Below are 26,445 nucleotides of genomic sequence, written 5' to 3'. Positions count from 1 at the left end.
CTGCCAGCAGAAGATAATTACTGCTGATATATATGTGTGTGGGTGTGTGTGTGCGTGTATATATATATACAGTATATAATATATATAATTTTTCAAATGTCATATTTTTCTGTGGTGTATTTTCAATTTTTTTTCTTTTTAAAAAAATGTTTTCTGGGATTTCAAGGTGTGGAAAATGTCTTGAGAATGCTGTTTATAATTTAGTTCAAAAGTCAAACCAAGCCCCCTTGGTGGAAATCATAATGCTCCATTTGGATTGAAACTCCCATTGAGCAGTCGGTTTATTATTCTGGTTTCTAGTTTCTAGTTTAGTCTCGCTCGCAAAAACATGACAGTCTCACTTCTTCTGCACAACTACAAAGCACGATAATAAACACATTAAAAAATGCGGCTCTGATAGTCACTGAAAACAAGAGCATGATTATCTGATAGTTGCACTCACCAAAAGGTTAAACTTTTTTTTTTTTTTTTTTGCTAAGGTATGCCCATTAATGTTTTCAATTTTCGAGCAACTTTTACTTTTTTCCCCATCCGCTGGTTTGTTTTATTTTTTTGGGGGAGGGAAGAAGAGCATGCGGTAATGGAGAGCGAGGCCCTTTTAGCTCATAAGATGTCTGTGAATATAAAAGCGGCACTTGTAGTCTCGGTGGCTTGCTGAGGTGAGATTAGCTCCAGTGGGATAAATACTCCCGACCCAATTATTTTTTAAGACAGCCCCTTAAATGTAAAACGTTACATCATCCCAAACAAGGTTGTACTTTAGCTAGAATACTAAACTATAGTTAGTGGTGCCAAAAGGGGTCCCGTCTATGATTTGATGAAATGTCAAAGAAAAACTTTTCTTCCAGGAACCTTTGTAACAAACTTTTTTTGTTTGGTCTCTCTGCAGATTCATAAAGAAGTTGGAACATTCATGGAAAGCTCTGGTGTATGATGGCGTAAGTCCATGACCGCATACTGCCCGACAGAGCAGCTTTTCTTTCCTGTTTTGTTTTGGGTTTTTTTTTTTTTAACTGAGTCTTTTACTGTATACGATCATAAAATCAACTCCGAGACATTTTTTTTCTGCCCCAGGATTCCGTGTCGGTACACCGGCCAGGTTTCTACGCCAGTCGCTTTCTCAAGTTCATGAGCACCCGGGTCTTCAGGAAGACTCAGCGTAAGTTTGCCTTTCCTGTCCCAAAATAGAGGAAGATGCTTTTTTTTTTTCCTTCGTAAACGCCGTCATCTAATTGACCGGTGTGCCGGAACACTATTGTGAAATTAACCAGAGAGAATAGTTCCTGGTATTCTCTTCCTGATCATGTGCTTGCTTGTTCTCAGAAAAAAAATGTGAGGCATTTGGCCAACGGCAAGCTGAAACCTTTTTTGTGGCATTCCATCGTAAAAATATTCTCATTTTTAGTCAAATAAATGGCTACAATTTGTAATGTACGGTCAGTGGACACCTGTTCAGCAACTGTTAGGGAAATATTTATGATAGTAGTTGTCACGGTTGTCGTCTGCGGAGATACTTGTCGTATTTTGGTTACCTCATTTGATGAAATTAGAATAGTGGCAGAATTGTCAATATTTAGCAAGTACATGTATTTGGTCCAAATGCATATTGCAGACATATAAAACCAAAAATGTCGACAATGTCTCGTCAGGTCGAATGATGTTTTTGCACCACTTCACAAAAAGGTGTTTTCCTGCCTTCCTTCAGAAGTACAACCATCAATCCGGTGATTGAACCCAGGAAGTAAAAATAGTGTTTCTAATTTCAACCCTGATGAGAGCTTTTGAAGCCGATTAATAGATTGAGCCACTCTCATGCAGAGATCACACCAGCCCTAGACATATCCCGCATTATGCAACCAATCATCCGGGACCCCCTGCGGGAACGAACTCGGCCGAAGTGACGATGTGAGAACTTAGCAAAGGTATCAGTCTGCACTTCAGTCTGATTTCTACCCCCTCCACCCCCACCCCCCACTTTTTTTTATTGCATACATGTGCAGAGATTCGATTTTCCCCTTCAAAGAAGACTCGCACATCAATCCATGCTCTGAAGTCGTCCTCTCAGGAGATCCTTTCATCGCAGGTGGATGAGAAGGAGGAGGGCATGAGCAGAGGGGACCGGCGGTGGGGGGCTCGCAGTCTGGCAAGTCTGGATGGACAAGGTACATTAAAAACCGTGTCATGAAAGGGGAGCAACCTTCCTGTTCTGCACAAAGGTTATCTTGAATGATACTCATAGAGGAGCTTAATGTTTTGTCGTTTCATCATCAGTACACCCTGAGGTCGACTTTTATGGACCATGACAAGCACTTTGGTGGCCCATCAGCAGTCGCTTAATTATCCTGTAAAAACATTGTGAAGCTTGCATAAGGAGTGATTATAGAGTTGAATTGCATAACACTAACCCCCCCCCCCCCCCCCCCCCCAAGTCATTTGAAGACACTTTTCAAGGGGAGCAGTTTAGGAACATTAAACACCTTACGGCCAAGTCCAGGCAAACAACTGTTCACTTTCACATTCAAATCTATGGATAGCTTTCAGTCTACAATGAAGCTAACATGCCTGCTATGAGAGGAAGCTGGAATAGAAAACAAGTTGAAATGACAATTTAGTCTTATTATTTCTTTTAGATAAAGCCTTCAGTAAACACACTACACAAACATGGCTTCAAATTCCAGTCACTCACCGTGTTTAACTAAATTCTCTAAAGCTCCACAATGGCGCGCTAGCTAGCATGTCGGTCAATACTGAGCACGACGGAAATAGCACAGTCGAATAATAAATCCTGGTTCATGCATGCTTATAATCATTTATTTATACAATGTAAGACTTTTTGCACCATATCCTGTGATTGAATGCAGCCCTCCTGTGAACACTTCCATTTGCTGTCCCCTGTTGAGTGATTATTTCCATTGTGTGACTTTTGTGTTTCCAGCCGTGTTTGGTTCATATCAGCATCATGAGCTGGTCCCCGCCAACTCGTCCTACTTCAAGGGCTCCTCCATGGGCACGCTATCCTCCTCCTCCGTCTTGGTCGGCGTGGACAACCAAACAGATGAAAGGTATGGCGCCGTCAGGACGTCCGAATTTTGCTTTTGGCCGATGATGTCACGTCAGCTATCCATTTTCAATAGCGCTCTTATAATAAATAAATTAATAAATAAATTCTCCCAGCCACAAAAACTATGCTAGTTTTCTGTTTTGCAGTTATTGATAGTACTGACACACTGGGAGCTGCACACACCTCCCACTACACCAGTCACTTGTGACTGCATAAACAAGTTGCCGTGTAGTGGTAGATGAGTCCAAACGTAATAATCACCATTCACCTCTAGATGACTGGCATAGCTTCATTGCATTTACACCTGGTCTTATTCTGCTCTATATTACCATGCCTAATAATTATTTTGTGGATTTGGAATGACATGCAGAACATCCTGAATAATAACATTTTAAGTGAGTTGTTTTTCTGTGTCGTCTTTTAATGCGAATTTTTATGCATGGGAGCCCTTTGCCCTTGGAAAAAATAAAAACCACAACATGTTTTTTTTTAACGGTTCAAATCCTTTGTTGTTGAAGGCTGTATTGTTTATACATGCACTGAGCAAAAAATGTATGACGCTAGCACAGCGTCTTCTAAATAGTAGATAAGTGCTTCTTATTGTCATGGTGAGCAAAGATTAGAACACCAGCCAGGACACCTCTCATTTTTATTTGTAGAGAGGATATTGTCTTGGCTGCTTCGGCTTGTCTCTGTCCCTCCACCAATGCATGTTTACCACATTTGCAAAGTGGCTCGTCAAACCCTTGCGAGCAAAAAAAAAAAAACACGCTTCTTCCTCTCTGTTGCTTTAATTCTCTCATGGCTGACTGCCCCGCGTGAATGTAGTTTAGTATTTTAAAACATAACACAACCAGGCCCTGGCCTTGAGGACCAGAAGGAGTTCATGTGTGTGCAGGGGGTGCGGGTGTTTTAATAGGCGCGGTCGCACATACACATGTCACGCTCTCACGCCATCGTCGCTTTTGCCTTTACGTTACACACGTCCAGTTGGCAATAAATGCGTCACAGAAGAGATGACTCAGTGCCTCCAGAATACATGAGCACTGCATAGCACTCTGTTCTGTTTTGTCTCTGCAAGCGTCTGTGAAGGTGTCGCCGCTCTTTTACAGGGTTTGGATTACCTCACTGGGTTTTAATGTACATCATGAAATATTCATGCTTGTGTTACATCAGAGGCTACAAACTTCCTTGTGATGGGTTCACCTCTTGTCTTCGCGAGGCGACAATGCACGTTGATCCAGCAAGCCTCTTTTTGAAAAGAAGTGGAAGCTTTCTGGGAGCCATGCATGGAAAGAGGATGCAACATATTTAAGTGTAACACTTGCATATGTGAATATTGTTACTCTTGGTAGTATGACTTTTGGAGGCAAAACCATCAGTAGAGCAAAATACAATACTGTACTGGAGTGTTCAGGCTGAGCTCGTGCAAGCAAAACAACTCCTCTGCTTCCCCCTAGTGGATGAAAGTAGAGCGCCACGAAGTGGAGCACGACCTCCAAAGCATTGGACTACAAATTGTACACTTTCATCTGTAGCAGTTGTCATTAATAGAAATGAAGGGGAGCAAATATGACACAAGTAGAAATGTATGTGCACGTATTCAGGCTTCACAATTTAATCCAGGTCTGCATCACATTTTAAGTGGAAATCCGGCATATTGATGAACAAACGGCCAGTAAAAACCCAAGTTCCTTCAAAAGAAAGTCTAACAAAGTTATTAAATTTTATTTTAATCACTGCTCCAAATAATTTCACCTATCTGGTCCAAATACTATTTCAGTTAAATGAAATTGAAAAAAATAAGAGGCACAATGGTCAGGAACAGCACCTCAAAATAATATAGCTCTTTTTCTTAGTTGCCCGACTAATAGTTTATCGAATTATTTTTTCTGCCAAATGTTGGAATCAACGTCGACCTAAAAAAAACTCCAGATCAGTTGGCCCCTAATTAAATTATTTGTAAATGTGTGAACTCTTGAGGTTGAACTTTTACTTCCACAGCAGACAGGCTGACCTTGGTGCTCTCAGTCTCGTTGACCACACGCTCATAAAAAAGTGTTGACACAGCCGCCGACATGGCATGCGTGCTATGCACTTCTCGATATGAAAGGCGACCATTTCTTGGGTTTTAGAGAGGACGCTGGATCCAGCTCCACATTCACACTGGAGGACAGCGCCATCTGCCTGACGTCCGAGCATAGCACCATGGACGTGGACCTGGACCGCGATGACGGATCGGTTCTCGACGTCTACTTGGTCAGTTGGGACACACAAAAGTGATGCGACCGCATCGGACGTAGCCGTTTAACCTAACAGTGTCATAGAGCTAAACAAAACCCCTTTTTGTTTGGTAGGATAGCCGATACAAAATGGCCGATTCGTTCATTTACATTTCTCTACGATTTGAGAAGGAGCGAGTTTGCGTTTGACTTTAAATTCTATTTTTGACGTTTGAAGTTAAAAGGTTAAACAAGTACAGTTTATAAAAACAACTATACATTCTTTTTGAAAAAATATATAATGTTGATACAGTAATACATGAATATTTCAATAGACGTTAATGCTTTTGTAAAATTGTTTCTATTTATTTTTTACATTACCTAAATTAACCAATCATTGAATGAGATAAAATGGTTAATTGTGATCATAAACTAGTCATTTTATTATTTCTGATTTATTTCCAACATTTTTGAATATTACTATTTACATTCAACCAATCCATGAAATCCATCATTGGTTCCAATATTCACGATTTTTTTCTTCTCGTGTGTTGCAGTGAACTGAAGTTCGTCGAACCCTCCACAAGCTTCATTCTCAGCCCGTTTTGTTATGCTGCTCCTGCAGTCATGTTGCCACTTTTATTGCCAACGCGAGGTTGACAGTGAAGAGACGTCACCTGAATGGACATCTTGTGACATCACACCATGTGATGAAGACACTTTTTAAGACGTTGCGTTTCATGTATTTTATCATGACCCCCCACAGCAACTTGCTCAACAGTATATTTACCTCCTATATATTTTAGTCTGCTGAATACTTTCCAGCTCCGTTAGTTGCTGATCTGATGAAATGTTTACAGTGGAGCCACAGTGACAGGTCAGATGCTCACACAGTCTGGGGTGACAGCATCCCTACTACCTGAATGCCAGGGGGAGGAAAGACAGAGGAAGACTGCACCATCTCCCGATGAAAGAAAAAAAAATGGGAAAACTGTTAGGACTCGAATAAGAAGTGATGCATAGCAGGGTGGAGTGGCTCACACGAGCACAAACTTGGAAGAGCATAAACATGCTCTTTTCCTTCTGGACTTCTGACTGTGCTCAGTGACCTCATAGATTATTTTGATAGTTTTATTTGTATCATAGAAGGTCTTTTCATACTGAATAATGCCTCCTCTTACAAATCATCTTGATGCGGTCTGATAACTCATCAGCTATTTCCAACTCTAAATGTTGAATCACTGGATCTTGTGAGTCAATGCCATAATTTATTATATAAATCAACATTTTACCATTTGCTGAAAAGCATAAATCACAAAGACAATGCATATTTATAGAGACCCCTCTGAATAAAGTGACGTCAACAATCGGCATCGAACCTTTTCTTTTCCTCTGCCAAGTTTTTTTAAAGACCTCATTAACAAGAATTCTGGTGTCTTGAGCAAATTTGTTTTCATAAGTGTTTATCAAACTTGTAGTGCATTGCATTAATAGAAATCCAAGATGCTACACGTTTCTGAAACAAGATGGTTTTGCCATTATATGTTGATAATTGATTCATTTATGTGAAGATACTAATGTTAAATTTTTCTAAATAACTGGAAATCAGGTAAATATCAACATGCCTCCTTTACTTCTGTAAAGTTCTGCCGCCGTCTAAATTTTGAAACTATCATTTCTACAACGTTTCTAGTCAATCACAATGTCCCATCACAAGTGAGCTATTGGCTACTCATGTAGTCCTTAAGGGGCAGCTGACAAAAAATGGACATGCTGCAGCACAATTCTGTTGTGTAGCAATTTTAATTTACATGACATTGTCAACTTGCGTTACATTTAGTGCAAATAATAACACTTCTGATGTACAACTTACACACATACAAAGTGTGTGGATTAGTGACACGTTATCAAAATTAAAAACAATAGCTATATTCTTCGGCGGACATGGTGCGTAGATCTTATAAATTAGTCATCCAAAATCCTTCTTAACATCTGCCAACTAGGCAATTGCCCCAACAAGATTTAAAAAAAAAAAAAAAATCAAATTTCATGACAACATTAACAAATGCAAAACAACCCAGAGTTGTTTTGAATGTTGAGGTATGATCATGATGTGAAATGCTGAACCTCCCATCCGCACCCCCAACCACACAAAAACTCACTCACTTGCCGTCACTGTTGATAAATGCACATGTGGTGGTTGTAGAGTAACAATGACCAGAATCTTGCTGGTGTCGAAGGCATCCCCGGGCTTAATTGATCATTATCAGTCACTGTGCACTGTAGTGTGCCACACGAAATGAAATAGTAGCGCTGGAATGCTAAGTTTGAGGCAAAGTGATATACTCAATGTGCACAGAGACAAAAATAACTGATTCAGACATTTCTTAGGCTGACTACAAGTCGCTGGGGACACGTTAAAAATCAAGAAACCTACTTAACTCTTGATTAAAGAGAGGAATCTTTACACCATGAGCCACTACGGCAACCAAACTGGCCACCAGGTGCGAGCTGGTAAGCTGCGACATAGCATTTGTTGTCAATGAGACATCTAATTCAAGCGTTTTAACAGTCAATTCACATTTGTCACTTTGGTAAACTACGTGTGTGGTTTGTCCGTACAATACGTCGTGTCCCACGGGTTGCTCTCCGGAGAAGCCGTACAAATATAAAGATTTCGGAGAGAAACACGGTCAAAAAAAAAAGCTTCAGGTGCTCGCCCTCCATCGGACCGCGGGCTGGGTTGTCAACAGAAGGGCGGAAAGCGAAAAACACTCACTCACTCATTCACCTCTCTTTAGCAGCAGCAAACAAGTAGCGTCAATGCTATTGGTTAGCCCCAAAAGACAACAAATACGTAATCATAAGAAATGTACAAAACAATCTACAAAATAAACACAAACATGGATAACAATCATTTGAAAACCACTGTGGAGGAAACCTTACGTATAAAAGGACCCACGGATGTTAAACTAGAAGGACAAATACTGATGGACTCAAGCCACACAAGCAGTCTCTCGTGTTTAAGGGGGTCCTTGGTCGTCCTGGGCGGGACACATGTCGCATGCTGTCGTCTTTCGAAGGATCTGCCTTTACCTCCTGAAGAAAGATCGAAGTTAACACAACAAAGAACAAAATTTATGAGTAAAACTGTCCAAATCTTCCCTCATATTGAAGATTTGTCAGCCATTTGAGGTTCGCGTGCTCAAGCGGGCTGTAAAAGGAAATTACACAATTGTGGGTTCAAAACGTTCCGCGGCTGTGTGGGAGCGAACATCGAGGATGCAGTATGTAGTTGAGTTTAATGAGCAAAGGGAACGAGTGCCATAAATACAGCCATCTCTGCAGGGTGACCGCCGTCTCTGTTGTTTGTTTGGCGACCGACTTCCACTATTGCTAGCAATGGACAACAGGATAGCAAAAGGCCAGGGTGTGACATCCCTTGCAGATTTATATAATAAGTATTAATCCTTGCATCCCCTGCGTCTGTCTTCCCTGCTGCACTGCTGCGTGATGAAGCTCGTCGGCGAATTGTCCTCATGTGACAACAAGACAGTCTGAGAAAGGTTCTTAGGCGCTACTGTGTTAACTTGTAATCTGAGTTAGTTACTTTTAATATCAAGTAATCAATAGTGATTAAATGACTGTTTAAAGCAAGTCATCTGTAAGCAACTAAGTTACTTTTTCAAGGTAAGTGTGGCAACACTATATTAATGGATAAGTACTATGAGGTCGGTTAAATGTTTTACTAAGCAAGCGAAACCCTTGTCCTAACTAAACAGCTGCCAACATATGAGGAAGTATAGATTGTAATGCAGTTTTGTACGTACGCAGGGGTGTTACCTCTCAAAACAGAATGGCCTTCCCAAAAGTCTTCTCCTGGACATAGGAGGTGAAACGTTTGAGGAACTTGGGATATTCTCTCTTAGCGACGGCTCTGAGCACCGAGGCTGGCGCCCAACCACCGGGATTTACTGTGAGCAAACAGAGAAACGCCGGCATCGGTAAACACGCACAGCATATGTATATGTACATATATCTCCACCCAAAATGACAAATACTGTATATAAAGGAGAGAGAAAATCTGCATGCAGAGATGGGCTCTCACCATTGGCCACATAGGTGATTTTACACAGGATGTTGTCCCTGCTGATCTCTTTATCGCCCTCTGGTGGACTGACAAGAGTTTGACAGATCATGGCAACGTTGATTTTAGCTCGAACGCACCGATTGGAAGGCTGAAAAGACACACCAATATGAAACATTAAATAAGGCACTGTTAGTGTGTTTACTTGATACTTTCTATCCCCAGGGAGAGTCATTGTCTTTGCATATGGATTAAGTCAAATCAAACTTTCACTTGTCTAGTGCTTTTCCATCTATGAGGCTCTGAAAGTGCTTCACATCAACTGCTCATTCATCTACTGATGCGGCAATGTCCGGAGCAACTGGCCGCTCTGTATCTTGCTCAAGGGCACTTTGACATGGTCACAAGGGCTGGGCATCAAACTCACAACCTTGGGAGACAACAACATGACCACCTGAACCATGTTTGCCCAAGGTAATTATAGTCATGAAAATCAACAAAACAACTGAAATTGAAAACAGTTACGCAAGTGTTTTCAATTTCAGGTGAAAATTAAATAAAAATCATTACATATATATTTTTTTATGTTTAAAAAACTAACAAACTAAGTACAGCGAAAATATCCTTTGTCATCATCTTTGGCAATGAATTTCATCATGAGCGTTTACGGTTTATTTTAAATGTACAGAAGGAGGAAATTGCAACAGTTGTTTGGGAATTGTAGTTTACTTTATTCTACCATACTGTGTTACTTTTTTTTAAAACAATGAACTCAAATATTTCCATATGTACTGTATATTTAAAAACAAACTAAAACGAATGCTAAAAATAATAAAACCCAACAAAACTTCTCTAAAAACTAATGAATACTGAAATGTTTAAAAAAAAAAGGCAAAGAGAACTGAAAACTACAATGAAATATATCTAACTATTATATCCTTGAGTAAAATTGAAGGTGTTTAAAAAGCACTTAGAACTTTTGTTTCAAAATGTGACAAAACCTGTTCCATGCATTTATAACATCAAGACGTGCGTCATTATATTTGCTCAGCCTACCCGTTTCTTCCTAAAATTGGTTCAGTGATTAACCCCCCTGTTAGGTTGTGTGCCAAATTGAAGGGGAAAAAAAAAGGCAATTCGAGAATGTTTGAATTGAAATTACAGTATAATAAAAAGTCGGTAGTGGCACAAGGGCTGGAAAGGGGAGAGATGTCTTTCATATATTTTTTAGGGACACATTTTATTTAAAAAATTCTGGGATGTTCCAAAATTCACAGCAAGAACTGAAAAATAAATGGTTAAATATGTTGGGTCATACTGACCATTTGTGCTGTATCAAAAGGGGAAAAAAAAGGACCAGGAGTAAAATACAGAAAAAAAATTAGTCTGGTAATGTAAACAACTGCACGTTTCATTTGCATGAACCTTATTTTCGAATGGACTGGCCCATCTGTCAGTTTTAAAATCCAAATTTGGCTCTTGAGCCAAAAAGTTTAAGGATGTTTTTATTATTAACAAATAACCTACTTTAGATTCAACTCTTCAAGCAAAGCTTTTACACTAGTTGATGATGGGAACAGCTGCACTGGTGTACAGTACTGTCAACTTACAGCCGCATTTTCGTGGTCCACAGAGAAGTTGCACACCAACCAGGTGTCAGGATCATTTTCATTGGTTGCCAGAATCTTCCTGATGGCTGACAGGTAGAGCACGTCTCTCTGAGAGGCTGGCCACACCCTCTACGGCGCCACCACAGGCAGTCAATGTCAGAATGAGGGTGAATTGCGGAAAATATATGGCCAGACAGGAAGTGGGACGACTCGAAAGCGGTCAGGTTTACCTTGTGTGTCTGATAAACGATGATGGCGTTGTCGGAGAGTGTTTCGATCACGTTAAAGTTTTCAATAGTGGCTAAAGAAGAGACGAACAGTTGAGAACCATGCATGGAGTGACTTGAACAGAACAAATAGTGCTGACTTGAACTTACTCTCCCAGTCCAAGCGCACTGCAGTGTCCCAGAAGTAGTGACACACCTCGTGTCCCGTCACCCCTTTGACGGCATGCGTCGCTTTGAGGGGATCCAACACGATCCCGTTCTCTTCCACTTCTCTTCTGTACACCTGGGAAATATTGCAACACACAGGCTAAATATCATTTACAGGATGGGGTGAAAGTAGGTACAGCATATGGGCACTGAGCCCAAAAATGTCCATCCATCCATTTTCTATAATGCTTACGCTCACTACGGGCGCAGATGACTTTGGGTGATAGGCGGGGTGCGAGCCAATCAGAGTCTATATTAACAGTTTAATAAACATAACCATATACCACAAACTATGATCCTTCATGATATCTTCAAGAGCTGTTTTGTTTTTGTCACATAATGTTTGTTGTCCTTTGTGTGGACACATAAAATTTCAACTAATACAATGACAGATAATAGTGAACAGAGACCTTTTTGACACACACAATGATTTGCTGGTGTGTCAAAAAGGTTGCAGTACAGCACTTACTCGATGCCAGATGTACTGATTTTGTGCCTTACATATCGGCGTGTCGTATTGGCATCCTTGACAAGTACCAATACCTTGAAAAACAGACAGCGTCGGCCCGATACCTGGTCTCTGTCAAAAAGTGCTTGAAAGCTTACCCGAGCACTGTGAGCCACAGCACAACACTGATTCCGATGTGCCTTCGTTTCAATAAAACCCTTCAAGATTAACCATTCTAAGTTATAGTCATATCAAGCAATGGTTGATAAACCCAAAAAAGGGTTTCAAGGCAAGTATTCGGGTTTGAAATACGGCTTTATATTTGTGTGTTGACTTGGTGGAAAGCCTAAAATGGCGGTGAGCCTCTTCCTTTCGTGTTTATTTGTACCCTGTATATTTTATACACACACAAATGTCACAACTTTCAGTACACTACTGAGACCAAATACAAAAGCTGCATCAACTAACAACCTTTACAATTTATTGATTTTTCAATAAAATCCTTATATCACTAAGTGCAAGTTTAGACATTGTTGTGTGCATTAGCTAGGTGGCTGCGCATGACTTCTCAGGTAAACAAAGAGACGACTCCCACGGAACTTCTCACCTTCATCTCTCCTTCCTCGATGACCAGCTGCCAGTTGGCATCTCCGCCCACATCCTGAAGCGAGTACGTCATATGATTCTGCACCATCTCCTCCACCTAGGAGACAAGAGGATTCATAATTGCAGCCATTTTGATTCACATTTCTTGTTAGACTGAAACTAAGCTTAGTTTTTGTTTAAAAAAAAAAAACATTCTAAAAAAGGAAAAAAAAAGAATTTCCTGTCGAAGTAATACTGTCTGTGGGATCACAGACAATAAAATAATGTTGCCAAAGTATATAGACTTAAAACAATATTTTATGGTAACTCACAGCTTCTTTTGTTACCGTGAAAAGTTTTAGTTTTGCAGTAGTGGTCAGTAAACAGTGTAGCTGGAACCCAGTAGCTGGAATGTTATCGCAGTAGTGTCGGGAATTTGTCGAGCAAACAGAGTCGGTGGGCAGGAACCAAATATCACAATATTATGCACATTGAGTTATTGGAAAAAAAAAGACTCAACACTTGAACCTGTTGAAGGTTCAACATTCATCAAGTCCGCAATGAGCCGCGTTTGCCAATGCAGTCGCACACAAGCTGAGCAGTAAGAGCACAGGAACTACATTTTACTAGGTCAGACGGTCATTTTCGATTTTTCTACTGATTGGAATGAGGTCATGTTGTGAAGATAGATTTATCATTCCAGGAAAGGGAGGTTAAGTAGAGCTGTCTGCTCATGCTCTCTTAGACTATTGAGTGTACGTGCCCTTGCACATGCAAGGACCCTCCAAATTACCTGAGTGCTGAATCTGTGAATGTCATCTGAAGCACTGACTAGCTCGAGAGAGGACAGGGAAGAGCAATGACTATGTGCCTGTGCAGCAAGGAGATATTAGAAAGAGAAAAGGAATAACAAAGAGAGTGAAGCACCAAAAGCAGAAAGCCAAGGGAACCAATCATTAGCTGCTTGCATAGGAAAAAAAGTTATCGATGATTTAGGCTAAATGGTGGCCACATCAAGACAAGAGCATATTGTAAGTGAGGGAGGCACTTTAAAGGCATGGGACAAGATGAGGATGAGTGGGTGTCGAACCTTGGTAGCGAATCTGTGTGTGCTGATGCTTGAGTAGACGTCACCGGGAGGAACGGGAGTCAGTCGAGGGAGCCGGACCTTTTCAGACTGGCACTGAGGAGCACCGGTTTCATGAGCGACAACAAAGAGACATTTTGGTTGAAAAACATTCCGATTTGAAACATCAATGTGGTGGACACAGCAAGTCAACAACAGCAGGCACACACTGGAGCAGCTTCATAAAGTAAATTGTGCACGAAATCCACGGTTGCACATAATTACATTCTACAAATATAAATATTTTACAAAATATGTTGAATTGAGAATTTGTGTGCTCGAGGAGCCGAGTGTCTTGTAAAGGCCACCTCAACAGTGGAGAAGGGGAATGCAGCGGGGGAAATATTCCCTTCTCTTTGATGTGTGAACAAAATAAACGAATGGCAGCAAAGACAGAAAGGTGAGTACGGCATGAAGTAAGACTGGCTCAAAGGCGGGTGTCGCTCATGTGTCATCGGAAAGGGTGACACGGACCAACAACACACCTGCTCTTCTATCTTGTCTTGTCTGTCAAGCGCAGCTTCAACCGCATCGAAGAACTCATCCTCATTGATCAAACTGTTGGGCCCCTCCTGAATTCAGTTGGACAGCCAACAATCAGTAATGTGGCAAGTGTATAAGAAACAGACACCACCAGGTGCAACAAAAGGTTTATGTAATTCCATCTCGCCTCATAGTCCGGGCCTCCATAGTGTGACTTTTTCTTCAGTTCATGCACAGCAGACTTGTAGGCATCTTCTACCCTCCTCCTTTTCTCAAGCTCCTGAAAGCAGAACAAAACAAAGTGTGTGTAGAGGTGAGCGATACGTGGACAAAAAATGTTTTTTTTCTCTTCCAATTCATGTAAACATGATACAGATTTTAATCGTTGCCTTGCTGAAATGAGCAAGTTTGAGGGTGGCCCGGTCTGACAGCCCTCAATAGAAAGTAGAGGCTTTGTTACCATGACAACTAGGGGCAGAGCCGCGGGTGGCTGCACTTTGAGACCTGATTCTAGGAAAATGATTGCAAACCACAAAGTACACATGAACCCTTGTTTTCCGTTTTGGGGACAGCACTTCATCGCCAATTGCTAAATTAGACTTAGCTTTTTGTGCAGACCTCTGTATGTGATACGCAAAAAAATATGTCCCCATCCTCACCGCATTGACAATATCACAGAGTATTCAAGTACGTGGCGCTGATCAGAAGCAAACGCTGCTGTCAAACGTTAATCTGCGCATCCAAGAAAATCAATTCAGATCTGCTTAATTTCTCCCTTTGGACATGTTAACGTTTCAGACGGTGTCGCCTGAGAACTGAACTATGGCCGTTGCGTATTGCTTTCTTTTGGATCTTTTCCTAGCGTAGCCAGCAAGTATGTATATGATCTTCTATTTTAATTAATCTGACCTAATTAAATAAAGTTACTTGTAAAACATTTTTTAAAAAAAAGAATCGAGGTATACCAAATTGTGGTATACCTACATACTGAAGCTGTAAAGCTCTTGTTTAAGTCCATGTCAGAGGCAAACTAATAGACTTTGGGCAAACGTGTGAAAGCGACACCACGCTACAATGACCCTCGACAGACATCACAATACTGTCTGAGTTGGCGCTTTGAGAACACAGGAACCTGACAAACGAGTCAAATTATTTCTTCTGCTTTTACACAGATAAAGCGAGCAACTAAAGAGGCTCATACATCTACTGTTACCCCAGCTGGACCAAACAACTGTACTTAAAAAACAGTTCACCTTTTAGACCAAAAAAATAACGCAAGCAGCTATAGCCGCCATCAAGCACTCCGCAAACCAGACTGAGCCACCATAAAAACACAAAGTGTGTTTGTTGGAAGGTGTCACCACTCGCCACAAACCAAAAATGCAAGTTCTGCTGTTCCCTCTTAGCTTCAGACATGAGGCGACCTACTTTGAAGAAGAGGCTGCAGGTTTGTAAAGGTATCCAGTGTTGCGTCTGGTACTTGAGCACCTCTGACCGCCGCTGTGGTTTCCACAAATTTAACCAAGACGTCCGAGAAGTCATTTTTCCAATTCGGTTTCTCGTATGGCCGTCCTTGGCTAATTTACTCTCCTCCCTTTCACCCAATGGCAGCTAAATCTCACAACTAAAACAACATTTAGATCAAATTTTAGTTTGTTTCACTTGAGCAGTCGAAGATACTCCGATCTCTTTCCCGGACTCTTTAGGGTTGGGCAGCAAGCCATTGCACAGGAACTGGTTTGACAACCTGAGCACAGTCGATCAAGAGCAAAGAGCATTCCTTTGCTAACACACGCACGCACACACACACGCATGCACACACACACATACACACACACACAAGTCAACGAAAGTGTTTCCTATCGGCACACCGTTCACACTGCTGGTTCGATGCTAACTGAGGGCTTGCATTGCACTTGAAGTTTTGGGTAAATGTGAGATTTTTTTTAAAGTCCTACTCGCGAACCATTGACATGTTCCAGCTTCATGCCTTCAAATCATATCAAGGCCCGGAGGTGTTACGTCAGAGTTTTATCACCTGAACACAAAGGCCAATGACAGGTGACAAGTGTTTCACACCTTTACTTAGCAACGGCTGCTGAAACGCCCATTCAGGAAATGGTGCGCCAATGCAGACTCTTACCATGTGTGCACAAAAATATTGGGACACCTTAGTTCCATCTGCAGGAAGTGAAAATCAAGTAAAAGAGTTAGAACAGCTTCTTGTTTGCCAATACTTTTTACAAGACTTTGGAGTGTGGGAAATGTTGCGCAATCAGCAGTCACTGCTGTTGGACTCGAATGAGCCAGGCACAACAATTCTGTTCTTGTTGTAATGGACCTCGCAGAAAAGGAACTTCCTCAAAGCATTACTAAAAGTAAAGAACAGCCCTACATGCTTTAATAAACTTTGCATCCATCCATTATCTGAACCACTTTATTATCCTCACGAGAGTCGAAACACATCCAATGGAATTGAATGATAAAGCGTTTTGACTGTAGACTTCTGTGCTGTGCATCAGTACCTTGTCCAGCCTTTTCTGCCAGCTGTCCTCACGTTTGACCATCAGCTCAATGCAATGTGACAAAGTGGACAGGATGCCCGCTGTGGTGGCCTTGAAGGTGATGGCCTCTCCCTTGAAGTCTATGCCATTGATGCCTTTGGGACTAGCCGGGGCGAACACTGACACAGGCAATCAAAAAACAAATACAACAACAACAAAAGAAATAAGGCAATGTGACAGCTCCCACGCAACTTGACTGGATGACATTTTATGATTAAAGTCAGACAGCCGGTTATATTGAAGGGCACTAACGTTTTTCTTTGCTTCCGTTATTGTAACAACATTCACCGTCTGGCCTTGAGGCTGCAGGGAAGTCGTCTTCATCCTCCTCCACTATTGGGACCAACAAGGTAATTAGTACAAAATTCCAGTATTGACTTGCAAAAATGCGCAGTTTTACACAAGATTCGGAGACGGACACAACGAACTGCTCTGCATGTTGGTATTCATTTTAGTTTTCTTTTTCTTCTTGCCAGCAGCTTTTTTGTTGTCGATCCCATTGCAATATCAAGTCTAAGTGTCATTTTTGGAAACATAATGAAAATGGGACCAAGATAAACTGAAATGATCCCTGAATGCCACAGGTTACCTCTGTCCCTGTGAAACTCATCTTTGGAGACCGCATCAGCGCAGGAGTCAAAATATTTCTGCAGTGTGTCCACTTGTCTGCAAAGAATGTCCCGGAAGGTTTCCATTTCTGCTAATTTCTCACACAGCCTGTGTCCCTTCTGAACAAGACGACGCCATTTTAGGTTTCGGAGCATTGCGTAATTTCTAACCGCCTGATGGAGCATGCATGTACCTACCTTGAAAGAGGATGTGGATGTGGCAGACAAGGCACTGGCTGCTGAGGTGAGAGACAACATGGAGCCATGACGCCTCAGACTAGATTCTGAGCCATACCCAGACTCCGCCTGTGGAAAGGGAGAGAAAGCAACAAGGAGGCAGGGGATAGTACAATTACAAATTGAGAAAAAAAAAAACAGTCAGACCAGTGGGGAAGGCAGAGGAAGAGAGATTGGACACATTAAGTGATGTTTCCAAAGTCTGCAGATTACACAAGGAAGACAGAGAGTGAGGGTGGAACAGTTTTAGCAGTCAGCAGGACTGAGCAATGCTGAGCTGGACAAGAGCAGGACCTCCACCTACACAGCCAAACACTAGAGAAACAATGGGAATGACAAATATGCACAAACCTAGCAGCACCAGTCTTGCCATGTGAAAATAATGCCTCCACTGTCCTAAAAGAAGACATCTCATCTTAAGCTACCAATGAGGAGGGAAAAGAATGACACAACGAGGAGTCTCTCTGAATTAAAAATGTTTGAGATTCTTTAACTAAACTGATAAGCAAAAATGTGTTAAAAAGGACAGCATATGGAAAATTGACCGTTTAATTATGTTTACCCATAGAGGGCTTCTGGAGTGCCTCTTTACCCACAAAGTGGCAACTTAACAATGTGAGTTGTTTATTAAGATATCCTTTATTTGTCCCGCAATGGAGAAATTACAATCAGTATTCAGAAAGGAAAACGCTGTTTTCTAAAAGTGTCTGTAGACTCACAGTTCTGCATTTTCAGTTATCATGTAAATTAACCCTACAGATACATAATATCCGTCCCTACACCGAATTTCGCCACCAATGACATGATCAGCTCAGCTCTATTTCAAGCCATGGCCTGACTACATTGCCTACAATGCTAGGCTAGTTATAAGATAAGCAGAGCTGCACCAAGGTTTGGTGGATGCACAGATTAGCATTAGCTGAGAGGTAGCTTGTGGTTGTATTTGTGTTTGCCAACCTATACACTGCATGATAAGATAAAAAAAGAAAAACCTTTATTTGTCTCACAATGGAGAAATCGCATTGTGCCACATATGCGGATCTGCATGCTAATTTCACGAGCAGAGTGTTAATTCCGTAGATTGGTGATAAAGTGTTAACTTCATATGAGAAAATGCAATCCGTGCTGCCTTGCTGTATTCACGTACGCTTTGCAGTTCGGATTTACTTTCAACTTGTGGCTTTACATGAGACATAGCTGGCCCATCAAAAAAGGCTGATTTCAGCAAGAGAAAAATGAAGGTGTATTAAGTACATGTAATTCTTCATCCTTGAGTATTACTGACAAAAGCAAGTCACTGAAATGTTATTAGGACACCTGAGAACTATCTTAAACTGTGAAAAGAATACATAACATCTCTTTTAAATCTGGAACCAGATATCCCCAACGGGATGCCAATGCCTCCATCCCACATGATGCCACTGACTGCAATATGCAAATAGAAAAGTCGTGACACATCCTGCACAAGCATGCATTGAGTGAGGAGCAATTGACACCAAGTAGAAAACACCACAGAGTTGCCATAGTGATCCTCTTGATTATTTACACAAAAAATATAGCGTTCTAAATTGTTGATGAATTTTTTTCACATTCTGCAGTTATGCACACAGAAAATACAATTGATAAATTCGACTTGTAATCTAAAATCTGATAAGCGTAACGCATTGAGGTTTGTAATTGGAAGTGTTGGAATTGCTCTAAATGCATTAATCACATGTTTAAGGGCTGCAAGCCTGCTGTTGTTTCAATCAGAACATGCAGCTTTTTTTTGGTTACAACCTGAAAAGTTACTTGAGATTTAAAAACAAAAACACATGCAAAGTATTGGTTATGGGAAGAATATACAAAAAAAGAAGCAACTCATACCTGCAGAGCAACATTACCTTTGAGGGCAACGTGCCAAATTAAGGTAACCTGACACGCAAAACATTTGAAATTACACTGGGACTGAGAAAAATGCTCAGAGCTACTTCCTTAAGAGATAACAGGGACAACAACAACAACAACAACATAGATGCATTTCTATAGATAATTGGCTCCACAACAGTAAGGATGAAGACATGCAGAATAACAGCACAAAATTCAAGAGTTCTGTCAAGAGTAAAAGGACCGCATGCCAGCATGAAATGAGCCCACCATTCGACCATTCCAGCAGCCAAAGCAGAGCAGGACACTGCTGCAGTCGTGACAGCTGGCTGGCCCCAACATGGCCCAGACTTTTCGTCCACCCCCCCAGTTTGTTCTGACAGTTTAGAGATGCTCCGGTCCAGTACTCCAGTTACCCCGGACACACCTCAAGAAGCAAGAGGAAGCGGCGGCGACCAGGAAGAAAAGCAATAGAATCAGCCGAGCTTGTTAAATAGAGACAGCATCAACACAGCAGGCGGCAGGGCGGAAATTGCTTTGTTTCAGCAGAGACGGAGATGAAGCAGCCCAGCTTTTTAGTCAGTTCGAATGGAGCCACACTCGCATGCACGCAGTCCACTCAGAGAAGACCACACACCCTGATGTGGGAAACCTTTTCATCCTGCCCAGCTGTATGTGCAGCATCCAGTGCTGGCCCAGTGAATGCGTGAGTGCATGAGCGCAAGCCAGGGAGGAACTCCATTTGCAAGAGGAAGATGAGAGCCGTCTGGTGCTGTTTGGGGAGTAAAATGTATCATGGGTGGGCAATGGATGCAGCCTACTCGAGTCAGGCAGAAAGAGAGGGAGGCCGGGCAGGCAATATTTAAGAGCTTCTTCTGCTTTACTTGTTTCACTCTTTTTGTCTGTGCTTGTTCTGATTAGCTCAAATCCAAAACTTCAAAATGCACCCGTGATAGCCGGCAAGCTGAATCAGTGGTGGTTTCAAAATAAAAATAAATATTAACAATAATAATAAAATAAAAAAGGGTACTGTCCACCCCTTGAGGCACAATAAAATGGAACGGTCGGATGAGGAGTTTTATGTGTCCCTTTTGATTTGGATCGCTGTGAGAACAAGAGCTTAAAAATGTATTATTCAACAAGAGGAGCACAAAGTCGTTACATTTTGCAACACCTTTCACACGACCGAGACAAATTCTTGCCTAATTTTGACAAGTGAACAAATGCTTAAAAGAATAAAAAATTAAAAGTGAAATCATGCTGCTACGAAATGGAGTGTAAAATAAGACACTAATATTTGCTGCAATTGTATTTTTAAGATGAAGCAATTAGGACCGTCTACCGAAGTATGATGCAAGTGTTGTTTTGTCCAGCGAGCGGCAGTGCAGACAGGCTCACTCATCACAACCTGCAGGTAATGATTTACTGGGGTTATTGCAGGGCACAGTTCAAACACAACCCAGGAATACTCACACACTCCCACTAATGGACCAAAGACCTGCCGGCAGTCACACTCAGCTGACATACCAAAAGTCAGCAGCAGTGTCAGCCACCGCACAACCATTTTCTTCTTCTTCTTCTTTTTTTTTAAACTAACAAGTAAGTGAAGCTGACCTGAGGTGAATTCACAAAATTAACATCACTTTTACATATGGTACTTGGCTTTTTATTTTACAGGCATTGCCTTAGGTGTGCAAAAGAGAACCACATGTGTTCTCATGTGATTAAAGATTGCAACGACTCCATTATTTGAAGCGATACCATTTTTGGCGCATATTGAGACACAAAGTAGTGTTATATCGACATAAAATTTTCAAAATGATGGAAATTAGACTGCAATCTGTGCTCTGCATAAAAAAACAAACAACAAAACACAGCAAAGAAACAAATTCTTCCATGTCAGATGCATTTTATCACTGATAGTATTCTTATCACCAGGAGCTGTGATTCACAACTTACATTGCAGTGCAATTTTGTATAGATCATTTGTGCATCTGGAATAATGTCAAGATACACAAAGATTGTTTCGAAAACGGCTTCAGTGTAAAAACATTACCTTTCTGTTGCTCACGGAGTACTAAACGTCTCAAATGTGTTCATTTTTTGCTTTTTCTCAAATCCTTGAGAGGATATATGCACGTTAAAAGACAAAAGGTATACTGTACATGGTTACTGTATTTTCAATTAAGTTTCAGGCACATAAAATGAAACTGCAATGTTATCTGAGAGTACAGTTTCAGAAAGATCTCAGCCTGTGGGAAGGAAACTTAATTACCAATTAAAAATAACCTTTGACACACCCACAACAGCAACACACCACATATTTAAAGATGATGATTCGTAATGTACCTTTTAAGGGACCCAAGGACGGTTAAACTTGTCCCTGGTTAGCGATGGCAACATACTTTACAACATAGATGTTGGCAAACTAAACTGTCAGAGAGCAGCTGCCGAGCCTCCAGTGATGGGGGATACCCCCATCTTGCACACATTCGCATTGCTCACATTCCGAAGGAAAGGGAAAGACAGAAACAGGGAGTGTCAATGCAAGCAAGCATCTGTCTGCCACACCCTTCTCAGTGATTAATTGGACAGCCAGGGCCCGGATAGATTATGAGTAATAAGAGTATGACTCATGCAGACATATAGAACTACCATCTATTCTATACATTTGTGATGCTAACACGGCTGGGAGATGACTGCTCTGCTTTCCGTCAATGCCCCGCTGGTGACATCCTGATTAAAAGGCTCTACAAACGCAAGGAGGATCTGAAGCATGAATCGTTTTCGCAGGGCGTCACAATCATGATGCTTGAAACGCAGCCAATCAACGGAGAACATGTTACCGTCAAGGATTTGGAAGATCAGGAAGTACGAGGAGAAAGAACACTGCACAATCAAAGCCAACAAAGATTAATCAGTCACTGCCAGGCGTTTTCAAGGCGGAACTTCCAATATTGTCGATGGTTTTTGAGAATTTTGACTCATCTATAAAGGCTCGCAAAATATTTTTATTCTGTGACAATATATGCACCAAATTTGCCCAGAAAAAAAAGACGCTGTGTGACTCTCTTCTACCAGAAAAAAACCCCAAAACAAAACCTCTTTGCAGCTTTTTTCATTCTTTAGTATTGGTAATCAGCCATAGAATATGGGTTGGTTTTTGACCAAAAAGCAGAGAAAAAGAAACATGCCAAGCAGAAAGGTGACTTTTGACTCAAATTTTGTCTGCTTTTGTGTTCACTCCAAATGATAAAAGAACAAAAACAAGACCTAGTCCTAAAGAGGGTTTCTGAAAACAAAATATTTGCAAATATCAAACTACAAGACGCGCCTACAGATCTGAGAAATATATTAATATATACGCTGGTGGCAGTCCATGGTCAGATTCGTTTTTTTTTTTTTTTAAATCGGGCAGTGAAAGAGTTAATACAAAAACAAAATCCATCATGTGAACATTACAATCCTTAACCAGTTAATATATTCTGCATCTGATTTATGGTGAGTCTAACACATGAGCAAGTGGTTATATGAAGTTTAAGACAACAAAATACAGCTGCATAGATGGCTTGGGGCAGAAGAAAATTGGAGAAAACGCGAGGAGGGCACCTCTACGCCCACGAACCTTGTGCAGCTCAATGGACTCGATCCACTGGAGTCTGTGTTCGGGATCTTCAGCTCGGAGGTACCACACGCTGTCGTTAACACTGATGTCAAATCGACACTCGTCAAACTCATGGGGCTGCAGGGACAGATGCAAAAAAAAAAAAAAAAGATGAGGAAAGAACCAAATATTTAGTGGCACCAAAGACCATAAATGTAAAGCGTCTGCTAATGCTACCAGTTGAGGAATGATCACATAAAGGCCTGCTATGATGTATTCAAAGTTGTCTGTTATGACAATGGCTGCCTAGCAATGACATGTGGATTCAATTTTTTTCCCTTTCACTGAACAATAAACAAGAATGTTAATGAGAACCTGATGTGTTATTCAGTGAACACAACTTTAAATAACGACAGAGAATCTTGTCTTTGCTTGACCGCGGGGTCTTCACAACCTCACCTCCTACATTCAGCCCAAATCCTTCAACTATTTCACTCCCCCTTCCTGCAGTGTGCCCCACCCCTCTCCAGACACCAAGCAGACAAGGCACCCAACTGAACACGTGAACAGACTTCCACCGTTTCGTCTGAGACTGGAATTTGACCGTTGCACTCGCCAGGCGAGAGATGCGCTCCGCAGAGGCTCCCGATGTGAAATCAGACGCAGAAGACTGGATTCTCCTCGGCTGACATGGCCGTCAGCTGACATGACCTCACGCTGTCCACGTTTAACTAGATTTGCTCAATCGGGACACGTGCCTTTTTTTTTTTGCACCAACAGTCGCGCACACAAAACAGAAACCCTGAACCTGAGTATTTCTTAATCTAATCCTGCTGTACCAGGAACCCATAAATATCCATTAGCAGCAGGTCGAAATATATGATCTGTCCGCTGGCGGCGGGGCACGGTAGTAACCTCTAGTGTATCCAGCCGTGAGGCCATTTCAGGTTCTAAAGATCTAACTTGAGTTTTATCCGACCCGGCCCATTAAACCCTGCTTTTATAGTGCACTTGATACATCTTTTAATCTAGCTGGACATTCTCATTCCTCTTGAGACAACGCCACTGCACAGCTAAGCTCCACTCGTGTCTTGTGTACACTACTAGATTGCGGCATCCTTATAGTTAGTGGAGCTGGGCTTAGTCACACAGGGTCAAGAAAAGTCTAAACTACACTTGATAGCAACAGACAAAAATATCTGTTAATATTTGTATTTCAAGCAAAGTACAGAAGAATCATAAAAATGTGTACATCTGTCAACTCAAAGTTACTCGGTGTATCGTAAGCCATCACTGTCTCATAATACTTCACTGTCCATATTATTATTATACTTGTAGTGGGAATGGTTAAAAAAAACGTTATCTACCGGTACAGTATGTTTGCTGTGTTATGTAATTCCATAAGACAGTTTGATGTCACTTTGCACCTAATGAGTGTCAGTGTGATTTGAGCAATAAAAGCGGAGGTGTGTTGCTATATTCCGGGTGACATATGTGACAGCAACGACACGTGTTTGAGAAACGCATGGCTTACTAGGCAGTGTGTGCAGGAAAAAAAACATCTTAAAAATCCTACAGCAACCTATTAGCCGTAGTCAGGTCAATAAAACAACAAACGTGTTCATATTGTGGGCCATTTAATTGTATTGCCCAAATCACAGTTAAGACCAATTGTTTGGCTTCTGTGCAGGGTGGTGGTATGTTCATGAAAAAAAACCACCGTAAATATTTAACCAGGGTGTGGGATTGTAGCTTATCTGACAACAAAAAATATAAGGGCATCGCGAAGGAATATGGACAGGGTGTAAAGAGTACTGCAGTCAAAGCTTACATTACAATAAGGAGCATGTGATTGACTTCTTACTATCTGCCTGCTCATCAAATCTGAACAAGTTGATCTTTACCCCTCTATCCTCAGAAATGGATTAAGGCGTAATAACTCCATGCTGGTGACTAGACCAAGACAATGGCATCGCCTGGAGCAGTAACCCATTGTTTTATTTATTCCCTTATTCTGCTTTCTAGCTTGACTACACACTTGACTAAGTTCCTTGTTTCCCCTCGAGCATACTTACTGTGATGACAGCCTTACTGAGGCACAAAGAGCCCCTGCAGCCATATTCCCGTTCATCTTCGGACTTGTAGTAGCTCAAAGTGTTGTTCTTCAACACGACCCATCGATCCTGCCATCCGTGTATGTAATTGGTCCACTATAATCAAACAAGCTACGTTACTATCCTTACAGTCTGCAAGCACGACGAACGTACATGTAAAATCTAACTTATTGAAAAAAAAATATCACCTTGCTCAACACGCCTCCGAACTCCACAGGTTGTGAGGATTCTGGTTCCACATCTTCGTCTGAACCGGACGCGGAGCTCTTTTCGGACATTTAAAATCCAATATTCCGAAGAACTTGTCTTTCTAATCAGCTGAGCACTCTAGCTCAACACCAACTTAATAAAGCTCACGAAAGCAGCAGAACCCAAACAGAACCTGCTTTCTCTAAGATACAAACACAACAACTTCCCCAGTCAGCAGTATGGCGTTATTTGCCTGTTAACGTTGAAGGCAATGAGGAAACAAAAAAACTGCACTTGTGGAGAATGGTGACAATCCAACCTCTACCACTCGCTTTGGCAAGATTTGTTTTGAAAATGACGTCGACGAGGACTGTCACAAGCTAGTTAGCGTCAACGGTTAGCTGTCAAATGTTAACTTGACTCGTAACTTGTGACTGTGCGCCCGCAACCGAATTGCTACCGAGAGAAAGGTCGATGAAAGCCACAGCGTTACTGCCGGTACGTTACCTAAACTAAGAAGCTACAAATGACGATGAAAGAGGCCGCATTGCTGCTTTATTTCCCTGGTTTTGTTAGCGACAGCGGTCGACTCTACTAGCTTGCGAGGGGGAGGAGCCGCAGCCACGCTTGACTGTGTACCTGAAAAAGACAAGCGGCAAGCTAGCCTGGATATGTAGCGGAAGTCTATACACAATGTCTTTCAAAACAATGTAGTGCAATCTGCGTACGCGAATTCGTTGCGATGTACTGTTTAGTTTTACAATAAAATATGTTTTGATATGGCTGAAATCAAGTAATGTGAAGAAAAATTATCCAAATAAATCCCGAAGCACTAAAATAAACACAATAAATAAAACACAAACGTTGCTAATGTATCAACCGCAGTCACTTTTTAAACATCCTACTTTGTGAACATTACTAAACCTACTATTTGAGACACACTTTGGTAAATTACATTTCATCAATACAGTACAGTACTCTAATTTATCCCATTGCCCATGGTAGACGCTTCGTAAAAATGCAAAATTCACGTCAACGTACCTCCTAAAAGTCCACATGAATGTGACGTTAAATGTCAGCATTAGAAGCGTTCTGCACAACCGTTCAAAATTACATTGTTTTCATACATAATCTGACAAACAACCGAAATGAAGTGACTGTACTTAAGAAACCAATCATGCATGTACTGTGTTCTTATATTTAAAAA

The 26,445-nt window shown here is 41.3% G+C and overlaps 2 protein-coding genes across 5 annotated transcripts in view; one reads left to right on the top strand and one right to left on the bottom strand.

Moving 5' to 3' along the window:
- Positions 1 to 6,652, top strand: part of pip5k1bb (phosphatidylinositol-4-phosphate 5-kinase, type I, beta b) — a 29,201-nt gene extending 22,549 nt beyond the window's left edge. Inside the window, exons 10-15 of the mRNA XM_086111844.1 lie at positions 890 to 938; positions 1,075 to 1,159; positions 2,001 to 2,162; positions 2,936 to 3,062; positions 5,197 to 5,320; positions 5,841 to 6,652. Coding sequence (XP_085967970.1) covers positions 890 to 938; positions 1,075 to 1,159; positions 2,001 to 2,162; positions 2,936 to 3,062; positions 5,197 to 5,320; positions 5,841 to 5,843 — 550 coding nt within the window. The 3' untranslated portion in view covers positions 5,844 to 6,652. The remainder of the gene's footprint in view (positions 1 to 889; positions 939 to 1,074; positions 1,160 to 2,000; positions 2,163 to 2,935; positions 3,063 to 5,196; positions 5,321 to 5,840) is intronic.
- Positions 6,653 to 7,067: 415 nt separating this feature from the next.
- Positions 7,068 to 25,868, bottom strand: LOC147204748 (ceramide transfer protein-like). Of its 4 annotated transcripts, none has more exons than XM_086111207.1 (18): positions 25,238 to 25,868; positions 25,011 to 25,145; positions 22,957 to 23,073; positions 17,427 to 17,534; positions 17,210 to 17,348; positions 16,873 to 16,953; positions 16,582 to 16,739; positions 14,244 to 14,336; positions 14,059 to 14,145; positions 13,538 to 13,630; positions 13,241 to 13,318; positions 12,470 to 12,565; positions 11,358 to 11,490; positions 11,211 to 11,281; positions 10,981 to 11,109; positions 9,392 to 9,521; positions 9,114 to 9,257; positions 7,068 to 8,382 (listed from the first exon to the last, which is right to left on the bottom strand). In XM_086111207.1, the coding sequence occupies exons 1-17, from the start codon at positions 25,325 to 25,327 to the stop codon at positions 9,130 to 9,132; spliced, it is 1,866 nt and encodes a 621-aa protein (XP_085967333.1). In that variant the 5' UTR covers positions 25,328 to 25,868; the 3' UTR covers positions 7,068 to 8,382; positions 9,114 to 9,129. The 4 variants fall into 4 exon arrangements, with proteins under 4 accessions (XP_085967333.1, XP_085967332.1, XP_085967334.1 ...); XM_086111206.1 differs by having other exon boundaries at positions 9,127 to 9,257; positions 25,238 to 25,867; XM_086111208.1 differs by lacking the exon at positions 13,241 to 13,318 and having other exon boundaries at positions 9,127 to 9,257; positions 25,238 to 25,865.
- Between the last annotated feature and the right edge of the window lie 577 nt (positions 25,869 to 26,445).

This window comes from Hippocampus guttulatus, chromosome 5 (assembly GCF_054856545.1).
Source record: "Hippocampus guttulatus isolate MCC_2025c chromosome 5, RoL_Hgut_1.0, whole genome shotgun sequence".
Classification (NCBI taxonomy): Eukaryota; Metazoa; Chordata; class Actinopteri; order Syngnathiformes; family Syngnathidae; genus Hippocampus; species Hippocampus guttulatus.
The sequence above is the reverse complement of the archived record's forward strand: the minus strand, read 5'-3'. Positions and strand labels throughout refer to the sequence as shown.

Coding starts and splice junctions, on each gene's coding strand:
- LOC147204748 (XM_086111207.1), bottom strand. CDS start 25,327: ATGTCCGAAAAGAGCTCCGCGTCCGGTTCAGACGAAGATGTGGAACCA. Junction 25,146..25,237: donor TCGGAGGCGTGTTGAGCAAG/GTGATATTTTTT, acceptor GTTTGATTATAG/TGGACCAATTACATACACGG. Junction 12,566..13,240: donor TTCACAGATTCAGCACTCAG/GTAATTTGGAGG, acceptor CTTGTCTCCTAG/GTGGAGGAGATGGTGCAGAA.